The 16015-nt window shown below is 41.5% G+C and overlaps 1 protein-coding gene across 1 annotated transcript in view; it reads left to right on the top strand.

Moving 5' to 3' along the window:
- ADAMTS3 (ADAM metallopeptidase with thrombospondin type 1 motif 3) overlaps positions 1–16015 on the top strand; it is a 302681-nt gene that overhangs the window by 166893 nt on the left and 119773 nt on the right. Inside the window, exon 6 of the mRNA XM_053571068.1 lies at positions 11246–11402. Within this exon, the coding sequence (XP_053427043.1) occupies positions 11246–11402 (157 nt within the window). The remainder of the gene's footprint in view (positions 1–11245; positions 11403–16015) is intronic.

The following is a 16015-nucleotide window of genomic DNA, read 5'->3' as shown; positions in this document are numbered from 1 at the left end:
GATGTGGGCCATTCTCACTGGGGTTAGATGATATCTCAGGGTTGTTTTGATTTGCATTTCTCTAATATATAGAGATGATGAACATTTTTTCATGTGTTTGCTAGCCATTCGTCTGTCATCTTTACAGAAAGTTCTATTCAAGTCTCTTGCCCATTGATGTATGGGATTGTTGGCTTTTTTCATGTGGATTAATTTGAGTTCTCTATAGATCCTAGTTATCAAGCTTTTGTCTGATTGAAAATATGCAAATATCCTTTCCCATTGTGTAGGTTGTCTCTTTGCTTTGGTTATTGTCTCCTTAGCTGTACAGAAGCTTTTCAGTTTAATGAAGTCCCATTTGTTTATTTTTGTTGTTGTTGCAATTGCCATGGCAGTCTTCTTCATGAAGTCTTTCTCCCCAGGCCAATATCTTCCAGTGTTTTTCCTATGCTTTCTTGGAGGATTTTTATTGTTTCATGCCTTAAATTTAAGTCCTTTATCCATCTTGAATCAATTTTTGTGAGTGGGGAAAGGTGTGGGTCCAGTTTCAGTCTTTTACATGTAGACATCCAGTTCTCCCAACACCATTTACTGAATAGGGAGTCTTTCCCCCAAGGTATGTTCTTGTTTGGTTTATCAAAGATTAGGTGGTTGTAAGATGTTAGTTTCATTTCTTGGTTTTCAATTCGATTCCAAGTGTCTAGGTCTCTGTTTTTGTGCCAGTACCATGCTGTCTTGAGCACTATGGCTTTGTAGTACAGACTAAAATCTGGTATGCTGATACCCCCAGCTGTATTTTTATTACTAAGAACTGCCTTAGCTATACGGGGTTTTTTCCGGTTCCATACAAAACGCAGAATCATTTTTTCCAAATCTTGAAAGTATGATGTTGGTATTTTGGTAGGAATGGCATTGAATAGGTAGATTGCTTTGGGAAGTATAGACATTTTAACAATGTTGATTCTTCCAAGCCATGAGCATGGTATGTTCTTCCATTTGTTAATATCCTCTGCTATTTCCTTTCTGAGGATTTCATAGTTTTCTTTATAGAGGTCCTTCACCTCCTTCGTTAGGTATACTCCTAGGTATTTCATTTTCTTTGAAACTATGGTGAAGGGAGTTGTGTCCTTCATTAGCTTCTCATCTTGACTGTTATTGGTGTACACAAAGGCTACTGACTTGTGGACATTGATTTTATATCCTGAAACATTACTGTATTTTTTGATGACTTCTAGGAGTCTTGTGGTTGAGTTTGGGGTTCTCTAAGTATAAGATCATGTCGTCAGCAAAGAGGGAGAGTTTGACCTCCTCTGCTCCCATTTGGATTCCCTTCATTTCCTTGTCTTGCTGAATTGTATTGGCTAGAACTTCCAGCACTATGTTGAATAGTAAAGGTAACAGAGGACAACCTTATCTGGTTCCAGTTCTAAGAGGAAAAGCTTTCAGTTTTACTCCATTCAGTAAAATATTGGCTGTGGGTTTGTCATAGATAGCTTCAATCAGTTTTAGAAATGTGCCACCTATGCCTATACTCTTCAGTGTTCTAATTAGAAAAGGATGCTGGATTTTATGAAATGCTTTTTCTGCATCTATTGAGAGGATCATGTGATCTTTATTTTTGCCTCTGTTAATATGGTGGATAACGTTTATGGACTTGCGTATGTTAAACCAGCCTTGCATCCCTGGGATGAAGCCTACTTGATCATGATGAATGACTTTTTTGATGATAAGCTGTAATCTATTGGCTAGGATTTTGTTGAGAATTTTTGCATCTATATTCATGAGTGAGATTGGTCTGAAATTCTCCTTTTTGTTTGGGTCTTTTCCTGGTTTTGGTATCAGGTTGATGTTTGCTTCATAGAATGTGTTGGGGAAGATTCCTTCTTCCTCAATTTTTTGGAATAATTTCTGCAGTACAGGAATAAGCTCTTCCTTGAAGATTTGATAGAATTCTGGAGTGAAGCCATCTGGACCAGGGCATTTTTTGGATGGAAGATTTTTTATTATTTCTTTGATCTCAGTGCTTGAAATTGGTCTGTTCAGGAGCTCTATTTCTTCCTGGCTGAGTCTAGGGAGAGGGTGTGATTCCAAATATTGATCCATTTCCTTCACATTGTCAAGTTTCTGGGCATAGAGTTTCTGGTAGTATTCAGAGATGATCTCTTGTATCTCTGTGGGATCAGTTGTTATTTCCCCTTTGTCAATTCTGATTGAGGTTACTAGAGATTTTACTTTTCTGTTCCTCGTTAGTCTGGCCAATGGTTTATCTATTTTATTTATTTTTTCATAAAACCAACTCCTTGTTTCATTAATTTCTGAATGATTCTTTTGTTTTCAATTTCATTGATCTCTGATTTGATTTTGGAGATTTATTTTCTTCTACTGAGTTTAGAGTCAGATTGTTCTTCTTTTTCCAATGCCATAAGATCACTTGTGAGATTGTTGATGCGCTCTCTTTCTGTTTTTCGAATGTAGATATCTAAAGTGATGAATTTTCCTCTCAAAACTGCTTTTGCAGTATTCCACATGTTTTGGTAGCTTGTGTCTTCATTGTTGTTATGCTCAAGGAAGTTAGTGATTTCCTGTTTTATTTCTTCCTGCACCCATCTGTTATTCAACAGAAGATTGTTTAATTTCCATGCCTTTGGGTGGGGTCGAGCGTTTTTGTTAGAGTTGAGTTCCACCTTTAGTGCCTTATGGTCTGAGAAGATACAAGGTAAAATTTCAATTCTTTTGATTCTGTTGATATTTGTTTTGTGTCCCAGGATATGATCAATTTTGGAGAATGTTCCATGGGGTGATGAGAGGAATGTATATTCTTTATTTTGGGGGTGGAGTGTTCTATATGCATCTATCAAGCACAGTTGTTCTAGGGTCTCATTTAAATCTCTTATATCTTTGTTTAATTTCTGTTTAGAGGATCTGTCCAGTTCTGTAAGAGGAGTGTTAATGTCCCCTGTTATGATGGTATTATCAGATATCATATTGCTCAGACTGAGTGAGGTCTGGAAGCATTTAAATTGGGTGCATAAATATTTAGAATTGAAATGTCTTCTTGTTGTATTTTTCCCTTGACCAATATAAAGTGACCATCTTTGTCTTTTTTGAATTTAGTTGCTTTAAATCCACATGTATCTGAAAATAAGATTGTAACTCCTCTTTTCTTCTGAATTCCATTTGTCTGAAAAATTGTCTTCCAACCCTTGACTCGGAGCTTTAATTTGTCTTTTGAAGCCAGGTGTGTTTCTTGCAGATAGCAAATGGATGGCTTGTGTTTTTTAATCCAGTCAGCCAATCTATGTCTCTTCAGTGGGGAATTCAAGCCATTAACGTGTATTGAGATAATTGATAAGTGTGGTAGTATTCTATTCGTCTTATTTTGTGAGAGTCCATTGCTTAGTTTTATCATTTGCATCAGTGTGGAGGTTAGGTTCTGTCCTTTAATTTCTAAGTTCTTACTTTGCTGCTGATCCATTGTGGTGGTCAGGGTGCAGAACAGGTTGAAGTATTTCCTGTAGAGCTGGTCTTGTTGTGGCGAATTTCCTCAATGCTTGTATATCCGTAAATGATTTGATTTCTCCGTCAATTTTGAAGCTTAGCTTAGCAGGGTACAGAATTCTGGGCTGGAAATTGTTCTGTTTAAGTAGATTAAAGGTAGATGACCATTGTCTTCTTGCTTGCAAAGTTTCATTAGAGAAGTCTGCGGTCACTCTGATGGATTTGCCCCTGTAGGTCAACTGGCGCTTACTCCTGGCAGCTTGCAGAATCTTTTCTTTTGTCTTGACTTTGGACAGGTTCATCACAATGTGTCTTGGAGAAGCTCGGTTAGAGTTGAGGTGACCTGGGGTCCGATATCCCTGTGAAAGCAGTGTGTCATAATCTTCGGTGATATTTGGGAAATTTTCTTTTATAATATTCTCTAGTATGGCTTCCATTCCTCTCGGGCATTCTTCTTCCCCTTCTGGGATTCCTATAACTCATATGTTGGAATGCTTCATAAAGTCCCATAATTCTGACAGCGAACGTTCTGCTTTCTCTCTCTTCTTTTCTGCCTCTTTTACTATCTGAGTTAACTCAAGAACTTTGTCTTCTACCTCTGAAATTCTTTCTTCTGCATGGTCTAACCTATTGCTAATACTTTCCATTGCATCTTTAAGTTCCATAATTGACTGTTTCAGTTCCTGCAGCTCTGCTATATCTTTTTTATATTCTTCATATCGTTCATCTCTGATTTGATTCTGTTTTTGGATTTCCTTTTGGTTATTTTCCACTTTATTAGCAGTTTCCTTCATTGTTTCCATCATTTCTGTCATTGTTTTCAACATGTGTATTCTAAATTCCCTTTCTGTCATTCCTAACATTTCTTTATATGTGGAATCCTCTGCAGTAGCTACCTCATGGTCCCTTGGCGGGGTTGTTCTGGACTGGTTCTTCATGTTGCCTGGAGTTTTCTGCTGAGTCTTCCTCATGAGTGATTTCTTTTATCTGTTTCCTTGCCCTAATTTCCTTTCACTTCCTCTTGCTCTTTACGTTCTCTTGCCTGTGGACTAAGGGTTACAGGACCAGAAGGGTGAGAAGGTTGAAGAGCAAAAAAGGGATGAAAGAAAGGAGGACTGAGTGATAAGAAAAAAAAATAGAGAAAGGAGAGGGTGTGGATAAAAGGAATATTGACAAAAAGAAGAGAGGCACAGAAAGAGGGAGACAGAGCAATATAGGTGTACAGTAGGGTACTTTGACACAACTTTAAAAAAACCCACCTTCTGGGGGTGCCCAGTTGGATGGTTCCCTTGATGTTAGCAGCTCTTTGCTAACCTGATCAGACACAGTACCCCGCCTCCACCAAGTAGAGAGGAAAGACAAAATGCTATAAATCAAACCAAAACAAGCAAACAGAAAACTTTACGGATTAAAATTGGGTGAAAAACCAAATAATAGTGGTAGAAACGCTAGCAAAAATGAAGTTCTAGTTATTGAAAAAGACAGCAATGGGAAATTATAATTAAACTAGAAAAATTGAGAAAGAAAAAGGATCTGTACGGATATGGAAAGGTTGAAATTAAAAAACAAAACAATATCATCAACATAAACAAAAAAACCCAACCAAACCAAAAATAACACAACCAAAAACAAAGCAGTATGTATATGTTATTGAATATTGTCTGGGCAACACGTGGTCTTCTGGGGTATGAGATGTTAATCACAGTTCTGATACGACTGGAGGCTGCTGATTTCTCAAACCCCAGCAGGTAGACACCCTAAATCTCTCTTCAGCCCACTTAAAAGGCACTTTGAACTTGTAAACTTGCTGAGCAGAAGCTTTCCCAGGAAAGTGCTTGTCATTGGAATCACTGCTGAAGTGGCTATCCACTTACCCAGTGTGCCAAAACCGGTCTCATTCTGCCCCTGAGGGTTAGGGCTGCAAGGCGGCTCAGACCCCGCCCTTAGGCTACTCGGTCACTGGGTTACCAGCTCCCACCCGATTCTAGCTCTGCAATCCTGAGGGCGGAGCTTGCCGGGGCAGATCACTCACAATGGCTCCCTGTGACCCACAGCCAAACACTATTATCTCCGTCTGGCTCAGCGGCTCAGACTGGGGCCCTACACAATGGCGAATGTTCTCCGCTCTCCCGCTCAGTCTCTCCCCAAGGCAGTTCAACTGAGTGCCAAGTCGAAAGACACCAAAACAGATCACAGGTAAGACCTTTCTGGTTTGCAGTGTCACTGCTACTGAACTTACAGTTGCGGGCGGGTTTAGATGGATTGAACACACGCGACCACTTGCCGTTTTTCCACTTTTTTAGTCCTCCTATTGGGGTCCAGAAGTCTCTCGCTGACTCCCTGTATCCTCACAGGGGTGATGATAGGCAGATCCCACCAGCCAGAGATGCCTGGAGTCCTATCTCCCCAGACTCACAGTGCCCAGATGCAAGGAAGCTGTTACTCGGCTTCCATCATGCTCTGCCTCTAGGGTGGGTTACAGTTCTTTGCTTCCCCGCTGCTGGTCAGAAATTTTCGTCACTACTTTAGGTGAACATGGTTAAGATAAAATCAATTAACTGCTTCTTGACTTCCAGTCAGGTTCTGCGTTTGGCGTTTCTGCTTCTGTGAACGTTTTGTAAGCTTCTGTAAGTGTTTGTTTTCTAGTCATGTAACCTTGAAACCAAGGCATGGTCTAAGCTGGCACTCGGAGGGAGTGGGGTGGGGCCTTGGTGTGTGTCACACTTTATGGGGGCAAGACATGATTGCAAGAGGGACTTTACTTAACAATTGCAATCAGTGTAACCTGGCTTATAGTACCCTCAATGAATCCCCAACAATAAAAAAAGGAACAAAAAAAAAAGAAATATTTATTGATTAACTATTTTGTGCCAGGCACTCTTGCAGGTGCTGGGAGACACAGTAAACAAAACAGACTAGAAGTCAATCCTGATGGGCAGGCTGGGGTGGGAGGCTGACCACGGGCAGCGGACACAGTGGGCTGCACAGTCTCCTGGGCTTTGAGAGCAGGGGAAGGAGGCAGGCGGGTAATCGGGGTTTACTTCTCTGAGAAGTTTACACTTACCCAAGGACTCAGGCATGTGGGGTCCTAGAAGAAGATTCCAAGTAGAAGAAAGAGCCAGCTGCAAAGGTCTCAGAAGCACGTGCCGGGGTATTCAAGGACGGGTGGGCAAGCAGCCTATGTTGGCTGGAATGGAACCAACAGAGGAGAGAGTGAGCAGGTTCAAGAACTGACGGCATCTCAAAGTTGCTGCTGCTGAGATCAGGGAGGGTCTAGGTGGGCCTGGTAAGAACTTGGTTATGAATCTGAGTGAGAAGGGGGGACCTTGGAAGGTTTCGAGGAGAGGTGCTTACATTCTATAAGGTACCCAATGCTTTAATTTTTCATGTAATCACTTTTGAATTAATTCCTCCTTTCCTTCTTCACTCCTCTTTTCCCTCCCCATCGCCACCTTTGCCACCTGGACTATCATTTCTGCTCTTTGCTTGCTTGCTCTCTAGCCTTTGATTCCGTCCGACACTTAGACCCATCTGAAGAGCACTGTGTTGTCGTACGTCTCATCTGCATTCTCTCTCTTTTCTTTCCTTCCTCTTCCTTTCATCCCTTCTTCCTTCTCTTCTTCCTCTTCTGTTCTCTACTCCCACATACTGAAATTCAGACCCCGGGCAGTGCCACTGCTCCACACACTGTTCCCAGAGCCACCTGCACAGCCTCTTCTCTGAAGACAGGCTCCCTCACCTGCTGCCCACCATGAGCTTTCCCTCTCCAACCCCTTCACTCGCACCTGCGCTGCCTCACTTGGACGCCTCCCTCACCTGGGACGCCTCCCTCACCTGGACGCCTCCCTCACCTGGACGCCTCCCTCACCTGGACGCCTTCCCCACCTGGGACGCCTTCCTCACCTGGACACCTCCCTCACCTGGACGCCTTCCCCACCTGGGACGCCTTCCTCACCTGGGACGCCTCTCTCACCTGGACGCCTCCCTCACCTGGGATGCCTTCCCCACCTGGGACGCCTCTCTCACCTGGACGCCTCCCTCACCTGGGACACCTTCCCCACCTGGGACGCCTTCCTCACCTGGGACGCCTCCCTCACCTGAGATGCCTTCCCCACCTGGGACGCCTTCCTCACCTGGGACGCCTCCCTCACCTGAGATGCCTTCCCCACCTGGGACGCCTCCCTCACCTGGACGCCTCCCTCACCTGGACGCCTCCCTCACCTGGACGCCTTCCCCACCTGGGACGCCTTCCTCACCTGGGACGCCTCTCTCACCTGGACACCTCCCTCACCTGGGATGCCTTCCCCACCTGGGACGCCTCTCTCACCTGGACGCCTCCCTCACCTGGGACACCTTCCCCACCTGGGACGCCTTCCTCACCTGGGACGCCTTCCCCACCTGGGACGCCTTCCCCACCTGGGACGCCTTCCTCACCTGGATGCCTTCCCCACCTGGGACGCCTTCCCCACCTGGGACGCCTTCCCCACCTGGGACGCCTTCCTCACCTGGGATGCCTTCCTCACCTGGGACGCCTTCCTCACCTGGACGCCTTCCCCACCTGGATGCCTTCCCCACCTGGGACGCCTTCCTCACCTGGGACGCCTCCCTCACCTGGGACGCCTCCCTCACCTGGGATGCCTCCCTCACCTGGACGCCTCCCTCACCTGGGACGCCTTCCCCACCTGGGACGCCTTCCTCACCTGGACGCCTTCCCCACCTGGGACGCCTTCCCCACCTAGGACGCCTTCCCCACCTGGGACGCCTCCCTCACGTCGCCAGCACAGCATCCTCTCACCTTGGGAAAACCACCAAGAGTTTCTAAAAACTCTTCCCCCTCTCACTCACACCACTCATGAACCACCCACTCATGTAGTTTTTCATCAGAAGTTTCTTGAGCACATGTGTTGTGGCAGGAATTATGATGGAGTGTGAGGAGTCAAAGGTGAATGGAGACAGATGTGCCTGCCTCAGCACCTACCCGTCCTGTGGGGAGACAGGGAATGAAAAGTTTAACCTTGAGGTAAACCCAACCCTGAAATTTGTGTTAAGGGCCAGGAGACAAGAGGACTCACTCCATTCCCTCTAAAACCTTTCTCCACACCTTCTGAGGCAAACATTCAAGTGGATGTTTTTCATGGACATTATGAATCCATCCATGGTCAAGAAGGAAAAAAGCCATGAGTATTGAGGTTTGAGATATGCAAACATGACATAATGTTGAAGAAATTAAAAGGAAAATTTAAAAACATGAGAAAATATTGGAAATAGTATTTGTAGAGGAGAGGAATCCATTGACATTGAACAACTTCGAAGAGGGAAGAATCAATAATTCCACTTGTGAAAAATACTGTGTATTTTCACAGTACAGGAGTAGATATAAATTGCCATATGAGGAAAAAAAAAAACAAACTACCTGTAGGAGTGTCTATCTGGAAGGTCTGCGTCTCTGCTAAGGGGCCACTGGTGCAGGGTAGGAGTTGGTCCAGAAGGTAAGGACCAAGAACCGTGGGGTTGCTTTGTTTATGTTTTCCTGCAATATACAGCTTCATAGTTTCCAGGGCAGTCTGCATGTGCACAGCATGAAGTGGGTACAGATGTGGCACGCAGAGCTGCCATGGCTTGTAGGAGTCCCGGGAGGAGTATCCAGGGGAAGAAGGTGGAGAGCCTTGTCCGGTGGCAGCAGTCAGAAAAGAAGAGGGGCCAGAACCACCTGAAACAGAAAAGCTGCTATCAGAGGTGTCCTAGCTGGAAGCACCTGCTGGCGAGGGCACCTCCCATTCATGACACCATGATGGCAGAAACATCAGACTGTTAGTTAGAAGGGTAAGAAACCCTGTCTTGCCTGTAATCCATGAGAGACAGTGACCTCATGGGTGAAAATATAGAATCAGTTGAGGAACTCAGGAAAAAAATAAGACCTGTAAATCTCCTACATGTTTTCAAAATGATTATGATTCCCACACTAATAAATTATTTATTCAATTTTGCCTTCAAATGAATATGTTAACATTTAAATAAATGCGACATATTATTATATGAACTTTAAAGGATAAATGTGAGTTGAAAGTACCTGAACATATGTGGAGTTAGTGCTTAAGGGAGGACATAGTTTAGACAAGGTGTCCTCAAACTGCGGCCCGTGGGCCACATGAAGCAGTGTGAATTGTATTTGTTCCCATTTTGTTTTTTACTTCAAAATAAGATATGTGCAGTGTGCATAGGAATTTGTTCATAGTTTTTTTTTTTTTTAAACTATAGTCCAGTCCTCCAATGGTCTGAAGGACAATGAATTGGCCCCCTGTTTAAAAAGTTTGAGGATGCCTGGTTTAGACAAACCATCATTTGTGTTTAGCTATAGTACTGGGTACAGCCCTGGTGTTTTCTAAATAATCAAAAGATGAAAGAGAGTCAGAAAAAACAATAGAGAGATGGAAGGAATTGGATCAAATTCCAGATGGATGGAGTAGGATAGGATTTTAGTGTGAAAGGATAGAGCTTAAGGAAGGAAAGAAAATATGTATAATATATTATATATGTATATGATATATATAATGAAGTTAGATTAAGCAAGGACAAATCTGAGTTAGTTATTCAAATTAATACATATTATAAATGTGAGGTTTCCACAGCATATTAAAGAGGCTATTTAAAGACAAATAACTGAGCATAGCACGGAACTCCTCCAGGACATGCCATAGTGTTAGGGGAAGGAGATGTAAATGAATTTTAAAACAGCAAACTTAAGATGCACAGACAACAGCTCCACCACAGTCATTATGGGAAATTAGATATATTTTTTATCTCAGATTAACATAAGTGTTCATACTATTAGGTTACATTGTTTGCATTTGTGAGGAAAAGTCTGAGTTGTACTTTGAGTCTTTCACCCAGGAGGTGAGCCGCACACCCCTCTAATGTGCCTGTTAGCTGGGGGCTTACTGAGGTCTCCCCCTCCCCCAATCTGGAATTTGAGATGTGTTTTTCTCTCATGTAGCTCTGCAGTTGTTCATCTGCTGGTTTCAAACTAGTATTGAGTACATGGAATGCTTCTTTTTCCATCCTTGAGATGGAAGAATAGGGAGAACTTTCTCCAGTTCCATCAGGTTAATACAAAAGATGTAAAGTCTCCAGGGTGTACATATGCCACAGTTTGTTAATCCATTCATGGGTAGATGGGCACTTAGGTTGTTTCCACATCTTTGTGATTGTGAATTGAGCTGCTGTATACATTCAAGTGCAAATGTCCTCATGGTAAAATGATTTTTTTCTTCTGGGTAGATGCCTACTGATGGGATTTCAGGATCAAGTGGAAGGTCTACTTTTAGCTCTTTGAGCATTCTCCAGACTTCTTTCCAAAAAGGCTGTATTAGAGACGTTTTGAGGATTCTCTAGAATTTTTCCCAAAAGGCGTTATTAGAGATGTTTGTGAGCTTCTGTGTCCCATAGAATTTCTTTTAGAGATAAAATAACCAAGTGGAATATATAAAGCACTTCTGCAGTCTGATGAAATGTGTACACTGTATGACTTCCTTATTTGGACCCTATGTGAATTATGCTTCCTACCTTATATGAACTTTGTAAATCCCTATTATATGTGAATTTTTATCTGATGTAAATTGTGGTTAGCCATTTTAAATACATAGCGAAATGTGGAAAGAAAAAGCTTTCGTTTTCACAAATTATATTCTTGCAATTTAAAAAGAAGTACTCATGAGCTGAAGGTGGTAGATACATGTTTTTAAACTAATACTTTTTATGCTTAATCTAGGCTGGAATGATAAAAAGTGATAATGAAGAGTATTTCATTGAACCCTTGGAAAAAGGTAAACAGATGGAGGAAGAAAAAGGAAGGATTCACGTTGTCTACAAGAGGTCGGCAGTGGAGCGGGCTCCTGTAGATATGTCCAGAGACTTCCACTACCCAGGTAGGCGTCTGTAACAAAGCTTAATAATGAAATATAGTTTCAGATATTATCAAAACAACCCTCCCAGGAATTAAGGGAATGTGATTGTCACGTGCTTTTGTATTATGTGGAGACAGCAGAAGCATTGGTATTTGTAAACCATGGCGTGCGGCTCTTCTTTTCAAACATGCCCAGAGAAGTTCTGTGTTCTTGGCATCATTTTACTCCAGTGCAGTCTTATGGCCTTGATGCGTCTGTTACTTATGATTTCCTTGAAAAGTTTTACTTTAAAACTTTCTTTTCTTTAGTTTATGTTAAAATTTGGAAATACATGTATTTGTGCTTTCCAGAAGTATCTTACATATTATTAATGTTATTTTAAAACTGTTAAAATAAGATACATCGGCATAGTAAAGAGTTGCATTTTGTTGTATTACCAGTGAGATGAATATGTTTGGAAATAATTGTCCTATTTCACTTTAAAGTCTGTTTTGCAAAACTTTTTACTCCATGGAGGAGACAATGAGTCAAATCTTTCGTTGAATTTTATTTCAAAGTCAGTGAGAGTAAAGTCAAAGTATGGCATGTGAACGTTTCCTATTTTGAGCATTTGTCTCAATGAAATCTGAAAAGAACTTGGTATGAAGGAGATATGTTTGTAAATTAGAGAGAGAAATTGCCCTCACAGAGAAGAAGCTTAGAGTTAGTTCAGCCTGAACCTTTTTGAGAACTTTCTGAGTTGGAACAACAGGACCATGTTAGTAAATACAGCGTATGAGATGTGAGCCTGCCTCCCCCAGTGTGGACCAACACAGGGGCATGAGCTCCTCAGTCACAGCTGATACGAATAGTAACTCAACAGCAATTTGCCCCGACATCTTAGATTAGTACTTGGCCTTTGAGACTCAATTTCTTTACCTGTGAATAAAGAAATAAAAGACCTTGCACCATTGCATTAAGTAGTAGACATAATGCAAATTGTTGAGTATAACATTCAACAGCAGTAGGTGCATAAGGAAGACTAGCTGGTGTTATTTCATAGCTGTTAATAATCAAGTATGTGGCAAAAGGTTTACGCATTAAGAGTTTTGTCAAAGTCAAATAGTCAGATGTTATTTGTCTTCAGGTTGTGCACGTGTGAATCTCATCTCTCATTGTGTTTTCACATTCTAAAAATGTCACGGAATCAGAAGACTGGTTATGTCAAAGAATAATAGTACAACACTGAGCTTTTTCTGAAGGTCTCGTGTGCTGCATATTATTAATTTCTAATGTTCTTCAGAGCAATGGCTAAATACATTTCAGAAAAGCACATGTTATCGAATTGTCTGGGGGAGTTGTAAGTTAGGTTGGCGATGTGGCCGTCCTCCCATTCGTCTCATCTGTCACGAGTATAGTGTCATCAAGCTGTTTCCTGTTAGTATAATTCAGTTCCTGAAGGCATCTGTTTCTATAAATATTAGTTTGATATTTACAGAAAGGAGAGATATTTTTCTTGAAATATTGTGAGTAATACTTACTGTGTTTTTAGATGATAGAATAGGAAAAGTAGCTTAGTAGTCAGAATACATACATTTAAGTGGGTTGGTTAGGATTAAGGAAATTTGGAACTTTTTTTAGAAAATTATTCAAAATATCAGTTCCAGTAGCACCAACATTAACACACTCAGTTTACAATAAGAATTGCTTTCAAGTATGCATGGCTGAGTGTTTATTTCGTCTGTCAGTCATGAATAGAAGTGTGCCTTCTCCTGGAAGGGGGCCACAAATTATGGTAATGTATCTTGGGAAAGTTTTCAGTGATCCTGGGTCAAAGCACAGGAAATTCTTTTAATTCTCTATCTCTTAAATTTTGAAGCAAAATAAAACTATTCATTTCTCTAGGAATGTTCCATGGTAAACCTTAATATGAACTTATTGACTTTCATTTTATTATTTACGAAGTTCTGATTGAATTGAGCTGTGGGTAATATCAATTTACGTTCTTCAAGGGTCTTAAATCGTAACCATGTATGTTAGAAGTGTAACTCTCTTCCTTGGAGTAGAAAGTAATTTAGAGTTACAACTCTTAAGTACCACACTGTAGCTTTTAAGTCACTCCAACTTCTTGGTCACAGAACTGAGAGCCAAGCTTTCTCACAGACGAAGTACCTTCCAAGTGTAAATTAAGAATATCCTTTTATGTATTTCATCGTTCTAAAATGTAAAATTGAACAAATTCTAAGGTAGAAAAGTACATTGATTTCTAAATGAAAACTAAAGTACCATATAACATAGTACTTTTTCTGGGCCACTTTAAGATGTTATTTTAGGAGACAAGTGGGGTCTTTTTTAATGAGTTAGTCAGAAGAGTAAAATGCCTAAGCTAATACTTAGAAAGAAATGTGTTTGAGAGCCACAGTCTTCATCAATTTCTCTGACAGCAGAAGTCATCAGGAGGTATTCTGATCCTCAGCAAGCCGTTCTGGCCCAGCGGGGTTCCGTGGGGGAAGGAGAATTCTGTCCATGCTCTGCTGTGTTTTGTAGTTGTCACAGTGATTGCCTGGATAGAGTTCTTGGCTTTGGCAGTTCAGCTTCCCAGAATTGCCGTCCACTTGAGTTTTGTAGTTTGCTGCAAGTGCTCTACGTTGAAATCAGTCAGGACCTGGGCTGAGTGAGTAGCAGTGAGTTGGAGAGATGGAGCTCAATTGGAAAGAAAACAGATCTGATCTAGAAGACTAGAAAATTATCTTTCCAGAATCCAGACATATCAAGTAAGAAATAGAAATGGGCTTCGTGAAAGGGTGGCAAATGGGTGCAATTTGGATAGATGAAGTTAGAAGATCCATTGAAATATTGAGTGAATCACAAACACATAGCCCCTAGGCAAGCCCGGGGTTAATGGGTGTTGCAGTGGGGATGGGTAGAGATAATTAGCTCGGGAGTCTGGCTTGTGGATGGTTGGCACGTCTCTGCGCCCTCATTCCCAGCTGTGTCACTGAGGGTCAGAAGGTGGACATCGCACAGAACTGGGAGCCCATGAAAGATATTTGCTGTAGGTGAAGCAGACACTGTGTCCTCAAAAAGTAAAACTAAACCCAGAAATGAAACCAAAATCATATTTTCACCACACTTGAGAACCCTCAGCTCTTCTACCCGATCAAATGCAAACATCTATTTCTTTTCTCTGTCCCCTAAAAATATCCATTTGAATTTTCAGCAAAAGTCACAGCTTTGAAACTATTGAGATGATGTATCATATGGTACAAACAAAAACCCCCAGTCAGTCCCATGGAGAGCAGATTTCCTTTCCTTGACTCTTCATAGAGAGGTTGCATTGTTTTTTGTAATGTGTAGAAATAGGAAGAGCTGTTTTAAAATATATGGAACTAAATAGTAAAATCACAGATGCAGTGCTGTGCCTCATGATTACTCTTTTAAGAATAAGACCTTGAGCAGCTGTGTACTTCACAGTGTAGATAATGGTGTCTTCTAGTGCAGAGCTGGCAGGTGCCTATAGCACAGAGCACTGCTGTTTCTGGCAAAGGAATACCACCCTTCCATTAAGCAGCAAACATAAACTTGGCATGCCTACGATTAAGAAACTAGTCTACTTCTTTTTCAGTTTCTGCTTTAAGGGTATTAAAATTACATCTGTTTTTGGCATCTTTACTTTGGACGAAATTATTTTATATTTGAAATTTTAACACCATGGTTAATAAAATATTAAAGGGTCACTTCTGCTGTTCAATCATTCACTTGTCTAAACTCAGATAAAGAAAACCAAAATATACCCCTGATTATCTATTAAATTGTTTACATCATCATTAAAGAGCTTACTTTAAGCAGCCTACTTTTTAAGGGAAGGTGGGGGTACTTGTATGACATCACTCAGCTTTTTATATTTTTAATTTAATCCCCGAGCCTTAGGCTTCTCCCCTCAAATTACTAACTATTCATTCACCAGAAGCTTTGTGTTAAAGTAATTTTTGTAATTACTTCCTACCAGTGGGAAACGAGGAATAGTAAGCCTTTATCTCCCAGCTTCCTTTCAGGATTTTCATCTTCCTGCATGAACCCAAGTGCTTGTGCTGCTGGTGTGGTTGCCATGGTGCTGTGAAGGCGTGTCTTTGTCCCAGGTGGGAGCCACATGGAGTCAGGGATGGTTTGGGGGTTGGTCCTGGTTGCTGGGGAATGAAGCCATGAAACAAGCACGAGAAACATGGGAGGACTGTTCCTCTGTCACTGACACTGAGAACTTCCTGGGTCCAGGGCCCTTTCTTGCCTTTACAGACACATCAGTGGGTCCTCGAACCCTTTGGATTTGGAAGTTCTCACGACCTGTACCCTGATCAAAGAGAATCATTGGTGAGCTTTGGTAGCTCATGCACACAAATTGAATAATAGAAATTAATGTTGGCTGATGTTTTCTCAGTAAAGGAAGCATGGGCTATAATATTACTAGATTAGCAAGATATGTCAAATAGCAATGATTCCTTTAGGTAGATGTTAAATTATACATTTTTCACATCTGCATCATTTTCTCAGGTTACTATTGGATCCATGTGGAAATACTAATCATGTTTATCAACTTTCTTTTTAGGTTGGTTTTGTATTGTGAGATATTTATAACAATTATGGACAAAAACGAAGGC

The sequence above is a fragment of the Nycticebus coucang genome, chromosome 1 (genome assembly GCF_027406575.1).
Source record: "Nycticebus coucang isolate mNycCou1 chromosome 1, mNycCou1.pri, whole genome shotgun sequence".
In the NCBI taxonomy this organism is placed as follows: Eukaryota; Metazoa; Chordata; class Mammalia; order Primates; family Lorisidae; genus Nycticebus; species Nycticebus coucang.
The sequence above is the reverse complement of the archived record's forward strand: the minus strand, read 5'-3'. Positions and strand labels throughout refer to the sequence as shown.